Raw genomic sequence first — 16,432 nt, forward strand, 5'->3', positions numbered from 1 at the left:
CATATCTTCAAATGTTCCAACTGATTATCTTTAGTATTAAAGTATTATATGTTCGGTATAGTGTTTGTAACCTTGTTCAGAAACCTTATACATAATGATATTTTACCTGTTACCTTCTTTTATCATCATTTGCTTGTTTGTCATCATATTCTTCAGATGGCTCAAAACACAAGGCTTCTTGTTCTTTAAGTTTTTGTTTTTTAAAAAAAATACTATTTAATGAAGGACAAACTTTTGTCAACCATGGTTTATTGATTAAGATAGCGACTACATTTACATGAAACCAAATCCTTGGGTAATTGCAGGGCAGAAAGTAATTTATTTCGAAAGATAAACCTTTTGACAATTTTAAAAGAAATTAACTCTTCATCTTTGTTGTGGTCTCTTGAATCACTCTTAACCTGTAAAAGAACATAAGTTCACTCTCAGGCCATTGGGAAGATAGATAAATACGTATAGCTTATTAATCCACTAAAAGTCGAACTAATCAAACAATTAATACATTTATTGTACGTACTTTTCATTTCAAAATAAAATCTATGTGTTTGTTTCAGGAACAAGAATGTGTAATGATGGAAGAAGGATCAAGATCAAGATAGACCTTACGCATACTATATAGTTTTGTTCCACTTCCAGAGTTTACATAAGAACCAAATGTGATTCACACTCGCACTTCATACATGATATGGAAGGATCGCTGCTGTGGATTTGAGATTATATTGCATCTTTGTAATAAACCTTTAACAAACCTTTCAGGACTCGGGATCCATGCAATTGTGTCCACAGCCATTTGAACAACATTTCTTTCTGCCGTTGCATTGAGAATCATGGGAACAGGCATCCGAGCAACCACCAGGGATGGTAGGAATAGGACATTTTCCAATTTTTCCTGGAAGAAAATATAAACAGGGTCCTGATGATCGGGTCACTGAGATCAATTCAAGATGGTGTAATGATGGAAGAAGGAATAATAAAGACCTTAAACGTACGACAGAACTGGCAGTGTACCCACCCTCTGGGTTGGTAGATTTTGTGCATTACTGGTTGAAAAATGTATCATTTGTGGTTTGCAAAAAGACTATAGATGATTGTATGGTATGCATCTGAAAACTTCTAGATGGTATAAAGGGTTTAAGAGTCGAAAGGATACGTTCCAAGTCGTAGTTAGGACCTGAAAGGGCTAAGGTGTTCAAAGGGGCTGAAAGGTCTAACGTCTCAACAATGTAAAATGTCTAAGGGGTCTAAAGGAATCTAAATGGATCAAAAGTGGCTAAATTTGTCTAAAAAGGTCTAATTGGTCTTAAATGGTCAAAAATACTGAATGATCAAGGATGATGGATGGGGCGGGACATCAGAGGGAAGAGAGGAGGATTGAGACAGGATCGGCAGTTGGGAGACGAAGAAGGACTGGAGCGAAAAGAGAGGTTGGAGTGAGGGAGAGACAAGGATTGAGTAAGGATCAGAGTTGGGACATGAACAAGGAGCGAAAAGGGAGGTTCTGTGAGGTACACGCTTGGAGACGGTGGTCTCATTTTCCTGGCTTCCCCTCAACACGGTGAAGATTCTCGTGTTTATTGTGTGAATTTACTCACGTGATGGAGCAAAACACTCGCCATTGACTGTTCGACTGGGTCGTGTGAGATCGTGCGTCGAAGCCTCATATTGTGCCATCGGGGAAGAAGGCAGCGCCATTTTGCAGAGGAGCAGCAACCACAATGCGATTGTGAGGAGAGTTTGCACATCAGTTTCTGGGCCCTGGTGATGAATATCCCTGCCCGAATTTCCTCCTGTTCGTTTCCCACCCAGAGAGTGGCTGTGCACCATTTTGCAAGCTTCCTGCACAGGACAATGCGAGTTTGATCGCCCAAGCTCATGAGGCCACTTTTGGACATGAAGCTAAGTGGCAGAATAAAGGGAGGGATTTTCTTTTGTTTTATCTTTCCCTTGTCTGTATTAAAGTGTGTGGAGGAACCTCAAATAGGAATTTAGGTTTCCTCACGTTTCATGTTTTATCCAGTTTTGATATATTCCCATTAGAAACATTGATTTATGTTCACTAAACCGACTATTTATTGAAATGGCTTGTGTCTATCTATTTGTTGTGGGTTTGAGTACAAACCCTCGTGCTTTCGTCTGGTATGTGTGCTTTTCCGCCCCATCCAGCGTGTGCCATAATATCCAAGGATCACGTGTTCGCCTCTCAGGTGGAACTGTTTGGCTATCCATTCAGGTTGGGGCTACCCCCCCCCCCCCGGACATGACAATATCTTTGGGGGGGGTTTATGTCTCTAAATGGTCAGGTTCCAATGGGGTATATAGAGCCTTCGGGCATCTTAATGGTCTTGTGGGTCTGAAGGTTCTTTAGAGGTTTTTGGGGGTCTTCAGAGTCTCAAGGGTCTTCGAGAGTATAAAGGGTCTTCAGGTGTCTTTGGGTCGTAAAGAGCCTTCTTAGGTCTTTAGTGTCTTCAGGGTCTTGGGGGTATTGTGGTCTTAAGGGTCTTTGGGATCTGAGGGGTCTTGGGGTGTAAATTGTCTGAGGGGTCTTGTGTTCTTTAGGGTCTTTGGGGTCTTAAGCATCTTGGTGTTATTGGGGTTTTTTAGGGTCTTAGAGGTCTTATAAGGTCTAAGGAGGGGTCCTGTTGGTGTTGATTTTGAGAGTTTTAGATTGTCTGGTGGTCAAAAAGAGTCTTAAGGTTCGAAACGGTGTTCGCAGTCTATAGTCTCAGGGGGTATAGAGGATGTAAATGTCTTACGACATATTAAGGGTCTTAAAGGGTCTTCCAAGGTCAAAGGGTCGAAAGGTTTAAAAGGTACATTACAATAGTATGTAATTAATAGACGTAGTCAGGGTGTGACTGATGTTCAAACAGTACATCATTCAGAGACACTAGCAGAGTGCCCGCCCGATAGACGATCTTGTTCTGAGCATGCAACGCGTTCTTTTGACTCATACCTTTAGTCGGGTGGTGTATAGGCAACTGACAGCTGCCTCATTCGCTTCCCCCCCAAAAAAAATAACCCGTTGTGTGTATGAAGCAAAAACATACCCACTTTTTATAATTCAAAACACCTCACTGCACTGGAAAATGCGGGGACAGGCCGACAGTTCTGTAAAGGGTGGGGACTTGTAATACCCTCCCCCATCTTGAGATGGCGCTACACTATACACATTAACATAGAGAATTTGCATCCCCACCCTTCCCAACCCCCAAGACCACCGGCAAAGATAAAAACACCCCCCCGTACATTCATTAGTCATGCTGATCCTACATAGCCAGTCTGGATGTAATCTGCCCAGAAGTAGCGTGGCAAACAAACACCGGTCTATAAATTATAATAAGGGTAGATGACAAAAAATGTTTGCTCCATGTACAGAGTGTACATTAGAATCAAATGTGATTCATACTCACACTTCATACATGAAATGGAACGATCACAACGGCGGTTTTTAAACGATACTACATCTTTGGAATAAACCTTTAACGAACCTTTGACCTCATTAGGATCCATGCACTCGTGTCCACAGATATTTGGACAACATTTCTGGATGCCTTTACATTGCTGATCATTGGAACAGACGTCAACGCACCTACTAATAACACCAGGACAAGTTCCATGTTTTTCTGAAAAAGATAAACAAAGAGTCCTCATTATCAGGTGCCTGATATCAATGCAAGATCATGCATAATACAGGATTTGTACAATGTGACAAACATGTGTAACGGGTGGACAAAAACACTGATATCAAACTGTAAATTCAATAAGATATTCAACAGTCCAATAATACGTTGTTAGCAAAATATTTTAAAGGTTCAATTTGTTGTTCAACCGATCATGGGATGAGTATGCCATTCAAAATGGCCTCCGTAATAAATAGCTGGTTTAAAAGGAAAGTAACAACTTCAAACACCACCGATCTACAAGAAAAACACAATGAATATAGATTACCTTTTGGTGACGAACAAACGTTGCCACATCGACCAGGACAGCAGATCTTCCCAGGGCCACAATGTCTATCCTCCCAACAGTGATCAATTGTACGGATACATACATCAATTAACCCTTTAGGTGGAACATCTGGACAATGTCCTTTACCTGTCAAGACAGCAAGCTAAGACACACTCTACAGAGAAGAAATCCAATGAAAAAAACGATCCATTAAGTTTAGAACAAAGAAGTTGTGACATTTTTAACAAGAGAGTTCAAAGAAAATCTTACCCTTCATAACGCCGCTGTGTTGAGAAACAGGATCTGCGAGCAAAAAAATTTGATTGGTCGTGATGATGTAAAATGCTGTAAATATCACTGTCCAAGTACTGCTAAATGGAAGGGTTTTGCAAGTGCTACAAACGGCGATTTGTGTCCGACAGAGATCAAGTATATAATTAAATTGAAATAAAATGAGGGTTTTAAAGGTTGTAGGAAAAAAAAAACATTTGGAAGTCGTCTTTCACACCAGCTTATTTAACAACGTTACATTAGTTATTCTGCTTGTTGTTTGTGTCCTTTATGACATCCTTTAAAACAGTGAGTTTCCTGTTTGCAATGATTTTCAATTTCGTTTGACTGTAAGACAGACAGACAAACAGAGTAAAAAATATTTATCTCACTTCTCTCTGCGTACGTGCGATGGGGACTAATTCGGAAGCAGGGTACTGCTTAGCAACAACGGTACAGCCATACCCATACCTGTCATTCTCTGCCTAATTCAGTCACTGATCCACTCCCGGCAGAGAGAGCATTCAGTCAATCACTCCATCCCTGACGATAAAGAGTTCAACAGGTGATCCCCTCTGGGTGTTATGGTCTACACAATTCCCTCTGCCCTTGTCTTGCTTTGCTTTTCTCTCTGTGGAGACATCGTCTTCACCTGGGAGTACTGCAAATTCTCTGAAGGTGAGCACTCAAGGGACCATTCAGATGGCATGAGCTGGCACCCTGTGCCTGGGTTCATTGTAATACTTCAGTATTATAGATGCCATAGCTCCGTTAGCCAGCACATAGTGATACACTGCCATTCACCGGGTTACCATGCTGAGGAGTTGGACTTATAAACAGGGCCTCACCACACCATACATGGACACACCACACCACACACCACAAAATAACAAAATAGATCACAATAACTAAACAAAACACAAGTGACTGCACCAGAGGCAAGGTAGCTTTTCAGGTGGAGATACATTTGTAGCATCATTATACGATGTGTAGACATCCGCAAAATCAACAACGGTGTTGGTGCTTGAGCTGTTATAGTAGATGTGATCCAACGGAGAATCCGAGTCTGTGGTGGGCACTTCTCCCAGCTGTGCAAATTATTTTGAGGACATGACCCTGAGCAATTTTGATTGGGTAGTACCTGATATTGGATAGTTCCGGGTGGAACTTTTTGCCATCTTTCAACTTTGCTTTAGGCTGGAAGAGGATTTGGAAGAGGATTTGGAAGAGGAGGAAACTTTGCTTTAGGCTGGAAGAGGAAGAGTAAGAGGATTTGTGATGGCGCGCCATCAACTTCACTCTCACTAGCTCACCTGGAACTTAGTTCCTGATAGCTTATGGGATGGCGCATCATCAGTCTGTTTGTCCATCCGTCCGTCCATTCGTCCACAAACACTTGCAACTTCTTCTCTGAAACTACACACACGATTTTGATGAAACTTCACCACAACCTTTTGTCTGTTTCTTTGTCTGTGAACAGGATGTCTCAAAGAGTTTTGGACGGATTGGGATAAATTTAGTGAACGGGTTGGGAGTGTGACAAGGACAAAAATATTATCTTTTGCTGAAGATCCGGATCCGAATCCAGATAAGAAAAATATTTCAGTGATTCTTCACCATTGGTAGACAGGGCCAAAAACGATGAATACCATGATATCTCAAAAAGTTGTGGACGCATTATTACAAAAATTGGTGGATGAATTGTGTAGTTGACAAGAAAAAGCTGATTAAATTGTTGTTAAGGTCCGAATGCAAATCCAGCCGATCAGTGGGATACAAAACAAACTGTTCAGCTTGATTATATGTGTACATATATGCTTGCACAATCAATGCATAGCTTACAATTCCTTTGGTGTACATCTGGATATCCAGTGTTGGTTTCACTGCTTGTTTGTAGTACTGGGGAACAGTGCTCTAAATGACAATGGCTCCAGCAGAACAGCGTCAACTTGTGCAGCATCATCCAGCCATTTTTAAGCCTGGTGTTGGCTTAATAGTTAAGGTGGCCAGCTGAAGATCTTAGGGTCTTGAGTACAAGCCACCGTCGGGTCGTTGAATTTACACCAGGTGGGTTGACTCTGCCTGTCATCCTTCCGAGGTCAGCAAAATGAGTACCAGCTAGCTGGTAACAGGGGCCAGGGGTGGCACATCTGCACCCCCAGAAAATGATGCAGCCAAACAGCCACAGGCTGCATACGAATAAATAAAGCCAGCCATTTGGTGTTCATCTGGGTGTCTTTACACAGTGGATTATTTACCTTTAACCCCTGCAAGGCAGACATACATTTAGCAGGTTGTACATACTGGTACATGTAGACTGTAGTGACATTTGTGACTCAGATTTCTCTTGAACTTCATGGAGACCTTCTAAACTTGTGAGGCAAACCTCGGCAATCGGATGCACAGAGGTTTCAGATCTGCAGGTGTTTACTACAGGCCTATGAATTGCACGTTGCTTGCCACAAGGGAGTGCCACCATCTCCAATAATAAAATCCTCATTTTCCATTCATCTTCATGATGGGAACTATCTTCATGAGCAGGCATTTTCCCGTAGATCATAGGTTTTGCAGATCTAGATTTCCCCTTCACACTGGCATACATAAACTCAGGTCGAAAGACTTCCTTAGGTGCTTTGCTGAACTTACTGATGTGAAATTGCAGTACCGTTTGTCGGTACATGAGATGATGACAGCAAGTACATCTGTAGTGAGGACCTTGTTTAGTAACAGCAATATAAACCGCAGAGACGGACAGGAAGATAGAAGTGAACCTTTTGCTTAACCCCGCTTTTCGCTTCACGTGTGTGTCACTCAATCACCATATAACAATCACTCACCATCCCCATGTGCCAGTACCAGGATGGACATGCCAATGGTAAGAGCGACTGCCAGGGAGGGCATCATGATCTTCAGGTGAAGGAGATGGAGGTCGTGCACACGTTGAATCGAGTCTAGTGTGGGTATGTCGTGCCTTGTTCAGTGTATTCGTATTTATAGCTGATCTTGAGCAGAGAAAGGAGAGATATAAGGAGAGGAGGAGGAGGAGGTGGATAATGAGGGTGGAGTGGAGTTCACATGATAAGTGTATCTTGGATCAGGGTGATTACACATTTAATAACTCTATGGGTATTTTCATTGATCTCCACAAACCTCTCCAAACATAAAATACCTGAAAAGCTTCTCCAGTGTGCAGGTGAAAGGACAAGTCTCAAGAAGCATTATATAATGAAGAACTCCGGTAGTTTTGCTGTTGAAGACTAGTGTCGATCTGCAGCAGCGGGCAAGTAGAATAATCGATGAAATCAATAGGACATTGATCGAGATGTATTAACTGTGGTGGGAAGCAAGGAGAAAGAAAAGGAGAAATGTTTACGACTTCCGAGCATCAACCCTTCGGTGGAACAAGAGCCGTTGTCAATTTGTCCGAGACGTGGTATATGCACAAGCTTCACTCTGAGCCTTCGATCAATGCAAGTTAAGGGAAATTGTAAAAATGCAAAAAAAAACAAAATCTGCATCAATTATTTTTTAAAATTACACTTTCAACAATTAACATTTCATTGACTAATTTCCTTTTCATTCCTGCAAATTTTAATGGAAATATCAGCAAACCGATTTTCATCATTTGCGTAGTAAGTAGTAGTGGAAGTTCACCTGATTATTTTCTCAAGATTCATTGTGAGAGATTGTGAAAGTGGAGGTCCATTCAATTGGCACGTGATTCCCGAGGTTTAAACGGCCCATAGGGTATCTGGAAAGCTGAACCATGCCCTATAAGAGGACACAGTGAAGTCACTCCCTCTAGGCAGTAAAACCATGGCACAGATCACAAGAGCAGGTAGGGAGGCTCCTGTCACTGAGCAGTATATTGTGACTGACCTTGCTGCTCTCGGATAATTCCAAGAGGTTGAGGCATCTGTAAAAAGACCACGGAGGCTGTTGACAACACTCCCATCTGGACAGGTCTTTGCACCCAGGGTCGGTTTACCTATATTCCGGGAGGAAAATCAAGGTACATACGGTGACATACATGATGAGGGGGTGTGGCCTCACAAGACTCGCTCGTTGGAAAGTCCGATGGAGGTGTGCCAACCCCTACACTAAAATTTGGGACACAATGGATCCTCAAAAAAACACAATTCCCCTACTCTGTTACTCCAGCAGCTGCAGACATTCAAAAATGGTACAGGGTGGTGGGGGGGGGGGCATTGTCCTACTCTGTCCTAAAATTCTCAAAACACATTTGTCATTAACCCTTCAACAATTCACCTGTCATACACAAATTTTCTGAACAATATTGTGGTTGGGCAGTGTGGCTTTCACGGCAGGTTGGCCCTGCTTTAACTGTAAACTCGGCATCCGTGCGACTGGCTTCACCCCGACACCGAGCTTCCACACTCCTCCAACTATTAGGGGGATAGACAACTCCAACTCCAACGATAGACAAAAGCCATAAAAACAGCCACCATGGTTGACGCAATTTCCCCATTCTGGTGCCCTCTCTCGCACGAGGTGATGGAACCCCTCTCCTGGGGTGTTCGGCCCACCTCCACTAACTCCCTTGCTGAATCAGGCTCAGTACACCTTTGCTGGAATGTTCTTTCCTCTAAAACTTCTCACAACAAAGCCACACCCCAGGCCGTCAACTTTTGTACCTTCACACAACAAAAACTTCTCTTCACCCAGTACTAACCGCAGAACGACATCATGTACCAAAACATCTGAACCCCATCTAAGATAATGCCAATAAAGGCAAGGGTTCATCTGCACAAAGGGGGTGTACCCTGCTCCTCAAAAACTCATAACCACGCTACTTGTACAATGCACTCAATCTTCATCCCTAAAATGTTTTTGCCATGAACTTCATTCATACCTCATCATTACACTGGTGTGCACACTACTCTGGGTCCCAATGTGACACCTCCCAACAATCTCGGTGTTCCCAGCTCATCCACCACTTAGCACATGAAACACATTGCAAAGTTTTTCCTAACTTTTTTTTTTTCCTAATGAGTGTATGTTGTCCACATCTCGTGTGATTTTGCCATTCCATTCTCAAACATTGCAATGCAAAAATCGTGATTGTGTTACTACTCTGCCATGGCCTGCTTACATGTTGTCATCCGCATTCACTCTCCAAACACAATTCAATCCTTTACACGTAACAAACGTCGTCACAACAGATAATTCTGGTTTCCAAATCGATCCCTTTACCGACCATCGAGTCACACTTGCCCACTCCCATCCAAATTCCCATGTCCCAAATTCAAGCAAAACGAAACCCTTGGGACAGTAAGCAACGAGGCACCTTACCCTAAGTGTAAGTCTTCACAGGTTGGTTGGGACCAAGAGTGTCATCCACCCCTTCTAATTTTCTTCGCACCCTTCAAATCCACCGCTGTGGATTCGATGCTTTCAATCTCCCTGGATTCCATACTGTTATTTTTATTTATTTTCCTCTTATTCCAAAATCCTGCAGATCACCCTGGCTAGTGATTGGGTACAATCATAGACTTCAAGCACACCCTCCATGAGAAGGTGTCAAAGAACCAGGCCAGTCCCAGGAACTGTGTCGATAAACATTCTTGTGAGAGACAGCAGGATCAATGCCTGCACCCACCTCCAGGATCTGGTGGACCAAAATTTCTCTCATCCACTCCCAGAAGCCTGCATCCCACTCTAGGGTCTGGTAAACCCATTGCTCTCTCTCATCCTGTCCCAATCGATGCATGTATCCTCCTCGAGGATCTGATAGACCTAGAGTTCTCTCAACCAGTCCTGAATGATGCCTACATCCTCCTGTAGGATCAAGTACATCTAGAATTCTTTCATCCATCCCCAGAAGCCTGTATCCCCCTCCAGGATGTGGTAAATCTGGAGTTCTCACATCCTGTCCCAATCAATACCTGTATCCCCCTCCAGGAAGAACTGTGGCCACAGCCATAATCCAAGTAAACATTGCCACAGCCAAGCGGACACAGCCAAAACTGCATCTACTGGATGTGCCAGCCGAGGGCGGAACAAGGCCATGACCGGCTGACTCACAACCATCATGAGGATAACTCCCAGACATGAATGGACACTGTCAACCGCATTCCACCATCCACGATAGACAAAAGCCAGAAAAAGAGCCACCATGGTTAATGCAAACATCATCACCTGACCCTGGGCTGTTATGCTCACCTTCTCTGCTACCTGTGATGAGAGTTGTAGTGAGTTGAGATGTGTTTTGGTGTCATGCAGTTCTTTATGTTTCTCTTTCATCTTCCAATACCGCCGTTTACTTGCCCACACTTTCTTCTCAGTTCTATTGAGACCTTGTTGTGCTTGTTCAGCTTACTGCGGGCGTAGTCCATCTAATTCAGCTTGCAGGGCTAGAGCGTCAGCAAGCACATGCTCCCAACAGCTGGGATCACTGTCCCACACAGCTTCGAGCTCACATACTCTCTCCCGAAAACTTTTTTTTATCACTTTCCGGGTTTTGTTCTTGGAGGATTGTAGTTCAGCACAAAATTCCCTGTTCTCCTGGCATAAGCTGTCTATCAGCAAGTCTTTTTCATTGGGTCCCTCTGCAATGCTTGATTCCAGAGTCAGCAAAGTCTGTGGTTATGGTTCTGGTTCAAGTTCTATCTCTTCCTCACCTGGAATCACCACTAATGGACTCACATGCTTCGCCAGCACAGATCCCCTCATGTCCAGCCCTTTCTTTCCATCGCACCACAGTTGCAACTCCGTGGGACTGGAAAGGAGGAAACTCGGATCTGGTATGACCTGCATGAGAGGTGCCAGAGGACACCACCCAACCTGCATCGTGGAGACAGCATATGATAGATCCAAATATGCAGAACCTGCTTCAAAAGGGCAGAGCTCACTGTCCTTATCGGCAAACAGCTCCACTGTCTGCTGAAAAACGGCGCCATTGCCACTGTCTCCCGCAGCACCAAGCTCCCCATCCATCACCACCAAGCCAGATGGAAAAATCAGCCACCCAATGTGGCAGTCAACTTTCCTTATGTTTAACATGATGTCGGTGGCCACAATCCAACCACAACAGTCATGATGATGATGCCACATGCGAACAAATTCCTTTAATCAAGTAACATGAAGTGAGGAATCCTGCAGAACATTGGGGCGCCCTTCGTGCAAAAGCTTGTGGAGCAAATTTCAGAACTTCCAGCTGAGAACAGAGTTGCTGGAAAAGGAAAAAGTGCCTGCTACATTCCAGACAGTGTTGGCACCTTGTTCTCGGTGGGCGCCCAAGACGTAAATGCAGACACGTTTCTCTTCAAAGCCTGCACTTGACTCATCCTGGCCTAATTCAAGATGAGCCTCCTGCTCAACCAACAGGAAGCCACAGCTGCTGCAACTCTCTGCCTCTACATGTCCTGCAAGTGGTTCAAACATTGGCTCCGCCAAATCTGCTCAACGCTGTTCGGCAACGTCTCCAATGACAAAGTGCAGCAAGTCCAGTTTAACTTCATACGAGTCAGTCAGCCTAAGCAAGGTCTCAACAGGACCATTAACGTCACCTTTGAGCCTAACAAAAACTTTTTGTTCTATCTCCTGTCCCTTTTATGGTATTGTCCCAAGTATTCAGTTGCTCCTGTAATATCTCATTCATCCTTTCCACTCTCAATTTTAGCTTCCATCGGCCTTTATCAACCAACACCTGCTCTTGTTCCATGACATGCATTTCCAACTTTTGCACTAAACCGCCACCCTGGCACTGACAAGATACCCATTCCTTTACCTGCTGTAGCATTATGGCATCCACACAGGTGTGATAGCCCTCCTCATTTACTGTCAGTTATTTTATTTGTTGATCCAATTTCTTCTTCCAACTTCCCCCCCACCCCCCCCACCCCCCATTTCATTCCTTTTTTCATCAATTTCGTCTTCCAATCGTTCATTCATTTCCCATACTCTCGTAATTCGTGTTCCCAGTTCATGTGTTATTGCCTTCTTGATTTTGTTCATTTGATCAGTGATGCCTTTTATTTTTCCTTCCAATTGTCCATTCATTTCCCTTCTGTTTCCCTCCATTTCACTCATTTGTTTCTCAATTTTGTGTTCTATTCCATTGATTTGGTTCACTCGTGTTTTTTTTTTTATCACTTTGTTCATTAATTTGTTTCTTGATCCCTTCATGCATTTTAATTGACATCTGACACATGGCCTGGATGGTCATCACACCCGCTCCCCTGCATCCATCTCATTTTCTGCCACTGTGGAGGAGGGACTGACGCTTGGACTGGGAGGGGGGATGCTCCTACCCTATCATCATCACTCAACTCTACCCAAGCTATCTTCATGATCGCTATCTAATACCATCATTGCTATCTCGTACCCGTCCGCCATTTCCCGTGTGCATTTAACCTCCTCAGAAAAATATATAATACCCTTAAATTTCCAAGGGGTCTTTTCTGCCTACACCATTTGTCTCCCGACACCAAACGATACAATTTGTTCCTCGTTTTTACAATCCCCTCTCCTCGATGCTAGAAAGGCAATCATTAAAAAATTTTGATTCCCAGTTCTGCTTTCTTTTTTTCAGCTTTAGCTCGCTCCAACACCAGTTGTCATTAATGTAATAGCTCAAATCCTGCACTCCAGAGGGAGTCGGGGGGGGGGGGGGTTCGAATACCACTCCTTGGCAACAATTGTCGTGTTCGGTGGGTCTGTGCCGACCTGGACGGATAGCCAAACGGTTCTTCCTTGGAGGCTTACAGCGAGATTCTCAGAGATAAGGGTGTGCACGAGAAAAAAACAGCTCGGCGCTTCACCAGGACGGTAGGACAGCACAGGAGTTTTACTCTCGAACCCACAACAGATACATGGACACCAGCAAATAGAATAAATAATGACTTAATAACCAGAAAAGCAACAGTTATAATGGAACAAATCAAGAGGTGAGGTAACGTGAATCAAAATCTAATTTTGGGGCACCTCCACACAGACTCAAATACAAACAAGGGGACAGAATAAAGCAAAGAAAAATCCCTCCTTTATTTTGGCACTTCGCTTCGGGTGCAGGAGATAGTCTCAGTCGCTTGAAGATCACCAAACTGCTTCGTCACTGCGCGTGAGGGCACGCCCCAAAATGGCGCCGAGCCGCTCTCAACCCACTTCTGTCCTGCTTCGAGTCTTCGTCTCCGACCGTGTCTCTCTCACACCAAAACTTTTGCAATGATGTGCCTCCCTGTTCTCTTTTCAGATGCACGCCTTCTCTCCGACCGCGTCCCTCATGTGAGACTGACTAACCTCAGTCGCCTGCTGCCATGAGCAGCTTCCGCCCCCCTCCCCTGTTTTCCTTTCAAGACGCCTCCTCTTCTTTTCGATTTCCTCCTTCACACCCAACTCCCTCGTGCGTTCACTTCCGATCTCCCTTCAACGTCACGCCTATCAATCATCCACTCTGGGAGTGTGACTTGTTCGCCCATCATCACCCTTGGAGGTGGGGCTTCTTGCCTGCTTGGTTATGCAGCTCGGTTGTAATGGTTGTTGTTGTTGTTGTTGTTGTTGTTGTTGTTGTTGTTGTTATAAAAACAATTCTTTCATTGCTGGTTTGTAATACAAAAACATAGGGGAAGGTCACAGAAATTATCCTTAATCTGTATCTAATTAACACCGCACCAACCCCCCCCCCCCCCTGTAGTGACATATAACATTTAAGCTCACAGTTTCCCAACTTAGTTTTCATCAAGATGTCTCCTGCACGGCCACGGGCCAAGCAACTCTATAGATCCTATCTTTCCTATGAAATTCCTCCATCTACCCCACAAACATAACAATATTCAGCAGAGTTCAAAGCCTCTTCATAAGCTGGATGATGATGTTGGTTCATATGGGCCTTAAGGGTTTGGTGAGTTTTTCCAATGTAGGTATCAGTGCATGGTGGGTCTCCACATCTGATAGCCCCCGTGGCCTCGCTTCTTCAACTTCGACCCTTTACCTCTGGCTGGCTCCCCATTGGACAGAAGAGAAGTGGGCGTGAATGCTTTTTGATCCGCGAATCTGCATATAGCGACCACACTCCGACGCACCTGGAGGCGGGGCCAAATCGCCCCACGCTCGCCGATAGGACGGAACAGAAGTGGGCGTGAGTCGTTTTTGATCCGATTGCTTCGGAAAGGCTGGTGCCTCTGCACCCGCTGCTCGGTGCGCGCCCTGCACGAGTCCAGTATCGGTGCCCACAAGCGGCGCGGGAATGGTGGTGATGCGATGGTTGCGAGGGCGAGTTGTGACGGTAAAGGTCGTGGCTCTTGGCGTTGTTGTTGTTGTGAAGCGGCGTTGCGGTTGGTGGTTGTTGTGTGATGGCTGTTGAGACGTGGTTGGTGGTGGTAGTAATGGTAGTAATGGCGGCTGGTCCAAAAAGATAGTAAAAGAAAAACGGCTATCTAAAAGGGTCGCAGCCCTCATGAATGACATTTATTCCCTCTAAACAACGGGTTTGGGCCTAACTACACATATACTTACAGAGATATCTCACCTAAGGGACCTGAATGGTGGTTTGCGAATTTCGTCAACCACAACAATATTTTCTTGTGCTGTGTCCTGTTTTTGTTCACAAGACGTGATGTTGTTTTTGCGACTTCCCACATTTATGAAAGACCATCCAGGGTAACCACACTTACTGAGAGCACTCCTAATATTCTCCTTCTCACATCGTTCCCCTCCTGTGTATATAATTTGTATGACTGAAAAGAGTGTGAATGACAGATCATTTATGGATCAATGGGTGGTGTGAATCAAACTGCAAATAGTGGTTGGTATGTGTGGGCTTCCTGTCCACCTCAAAAATCCAAGCACCAATCACCATTCATGTGAACCTTGCAATCAACAAAGGGTACCTGGCCATTGTTGTGTGGTTTGTGGGTGAATTGGATGTTCACATCCACACTGTTCAGGTAGTTTTAAAATTCTTGCTGCTCACACTTCTTTATAACCACAAAGGTATCATCTACATACCTCAAACACAACCTAGGTTTGGAACCACTGTAATTGCAATTGGTTCATGTCTGCCCAGGCATCCGTCTGTCTGTCTTATCAGTTTATGATCGAGAAACAAAGAAGTTCAATTGAATGTTATATTTTGAACAGGAATCAGAACATTAATAGGAAGACAAGTCTGTCGTTTTACCATACCTGAAAGGAAATCATAGACACTGGGGAAAATGGTTGTAGAACTTGGAATTTATTTATTTATATGCCTTTAAACCTCTTTAAACCTTTATTTCAATTCAATTATAAACTTCAAAACTGTAGAACAGAAATTGCCTTAATAATACTTCCAAGAACCATGCAATGTATCGATTTATTGCATTAGAGGGTGTGGCATGTGTAACAGAGTGAAGAAGAGGCTGCCATAATGACTATGTACCAATCGATCAAGCTTCCATCTCCTAAACTGTTACTCAACATACTATTAGTGTGTATAAGGGTGTTTGATGCATAAGTGCTTCAGTGTCATCCACCAGACTGCTGGGCTGTCATCCACCAGACAGTGATCTCTTTGGGTTAACCTGAAGCGAGAGCTTCAAGTGGGTGCTTGGAATGTCCTATCCCTAAGAGAGGATGATCACCTGTCTCTGTTATCATTTGAGCTCAAGCGTTTGAACGTCGGTATTGCAGCACTCTTTGAAATTCGGCCACCGGATTGTGGTGAGAATCCTGGTGACACCTACTATTGGTCTGGTCGCTCTGATGGTTACTATGCCCGAGGAGTTGCTGTAGCTGTGTCCAATAAGCTGACTCCAATGATAATTGAGGTAGCACCGGTCAACGAGCGTATTATGAGACTTAGGATTCGTCACTCCTTGGGTGTCGTTTCCCTGGTCTCTGTGTGTGCTCCGACTGAGGCGAGTGATCTCACCGTGAAGGACGCATTCTATGCCACGCACAGGAAATCATACATTATTTTATGTTCTTAATACAGGAAATCATCCATTCTTTTATATTCTTAATACAGGAAATCATACATTATTTTATGTTCTTAATACAGGAAATCATACATTATTTTATTGTCTTAATACAGGAAATAATACATTATTTTATGTTCTTATACATGAAATCATACATTATTTTATGTTCTTAATACAGGAAATCATACATTATTTTATGTTTTGAATCCAAGAAATAACACTTTATTTTATGTACTCATTACAGGAAATCATACATTACTTTATGTTCTTAAAACAGGGAATAATACTTTATT

General features: G+C 43.7%; 1 protein-coding gene and 1 pseudogene across 3 annotated transcripts in view; both read right to left on the minus strand.

The window, feature by feature from the left end:
• Nucleotides 1-10,359, minus strand: part of LOC147035320 (uncharacterized) — a 14,602-nt gene extending 4,243 nt beyond the window's left edge. Inside the window, exons 1-8 of one of the 3 annotated variants that reach the window (XM_085896713.1) lie at nt 7,873-10,311; nt 7,388-7,549; nt 7,056-7,220; nt 4,219-4,251; nt 3,949-4,095; nt 3,489-3,623; nt 750-889; nt 233-401 (exon numbers count right to left, since the gene is read on the minus strand). In XM_085896713.1, the coding sequence (XP_085752839.1) occupies nt 753-889; nt 3,489-3,623; nt 3,949-4,095; nt 4,219-4,251; nt 7,056-7,122 (519 nt within the window). In that variant the 5' untranslated portion in view covers nt 7,123-7,220; nt 7,388-7,549; nt 7,873-10,311 and the 3' untranslated portion in view covers nt 233-401; nt 750-752. Of the gene's footprint in view, nt 1-232; nt 402-749; nt 890-3,488; nt 3,624-3,948; nt 4,096-4,218; nt 4,252-5,531; nt 5,635-7,055; nt 7,221-7,387; nt 7,550-7,872 lie in introns of those variants that run through there. The other 2 variants (XM_085896716.1, XM_085896718.1) reach the window with 2 other exon arrangements.
• The window catches only part of LOC147035311 (huntingtin-interacting protein 1-related protein-like), a 993,771-nt pseudogene extending 978,632 nt beyond the window's left edge, over nt 1-15,139 (minus strand).
• Nucleotides 15,140-16,432: the final 1,293 nt, after the last annotated feature.

Source organism: Eptatretus burgeri, chromosome 1, assembly GCF_056783735.1.
Source record: "Eptatretus burgeri isolate ZD-2024b chromosome 1, Ebu_testis_v1, whole genome shotgun sequence".
NCBI lineage: Eukaryota > Metazoa > Chordata > Myxini > Myxiniformes > Myxinidae > Eptatretus > Eptatretus burgeri.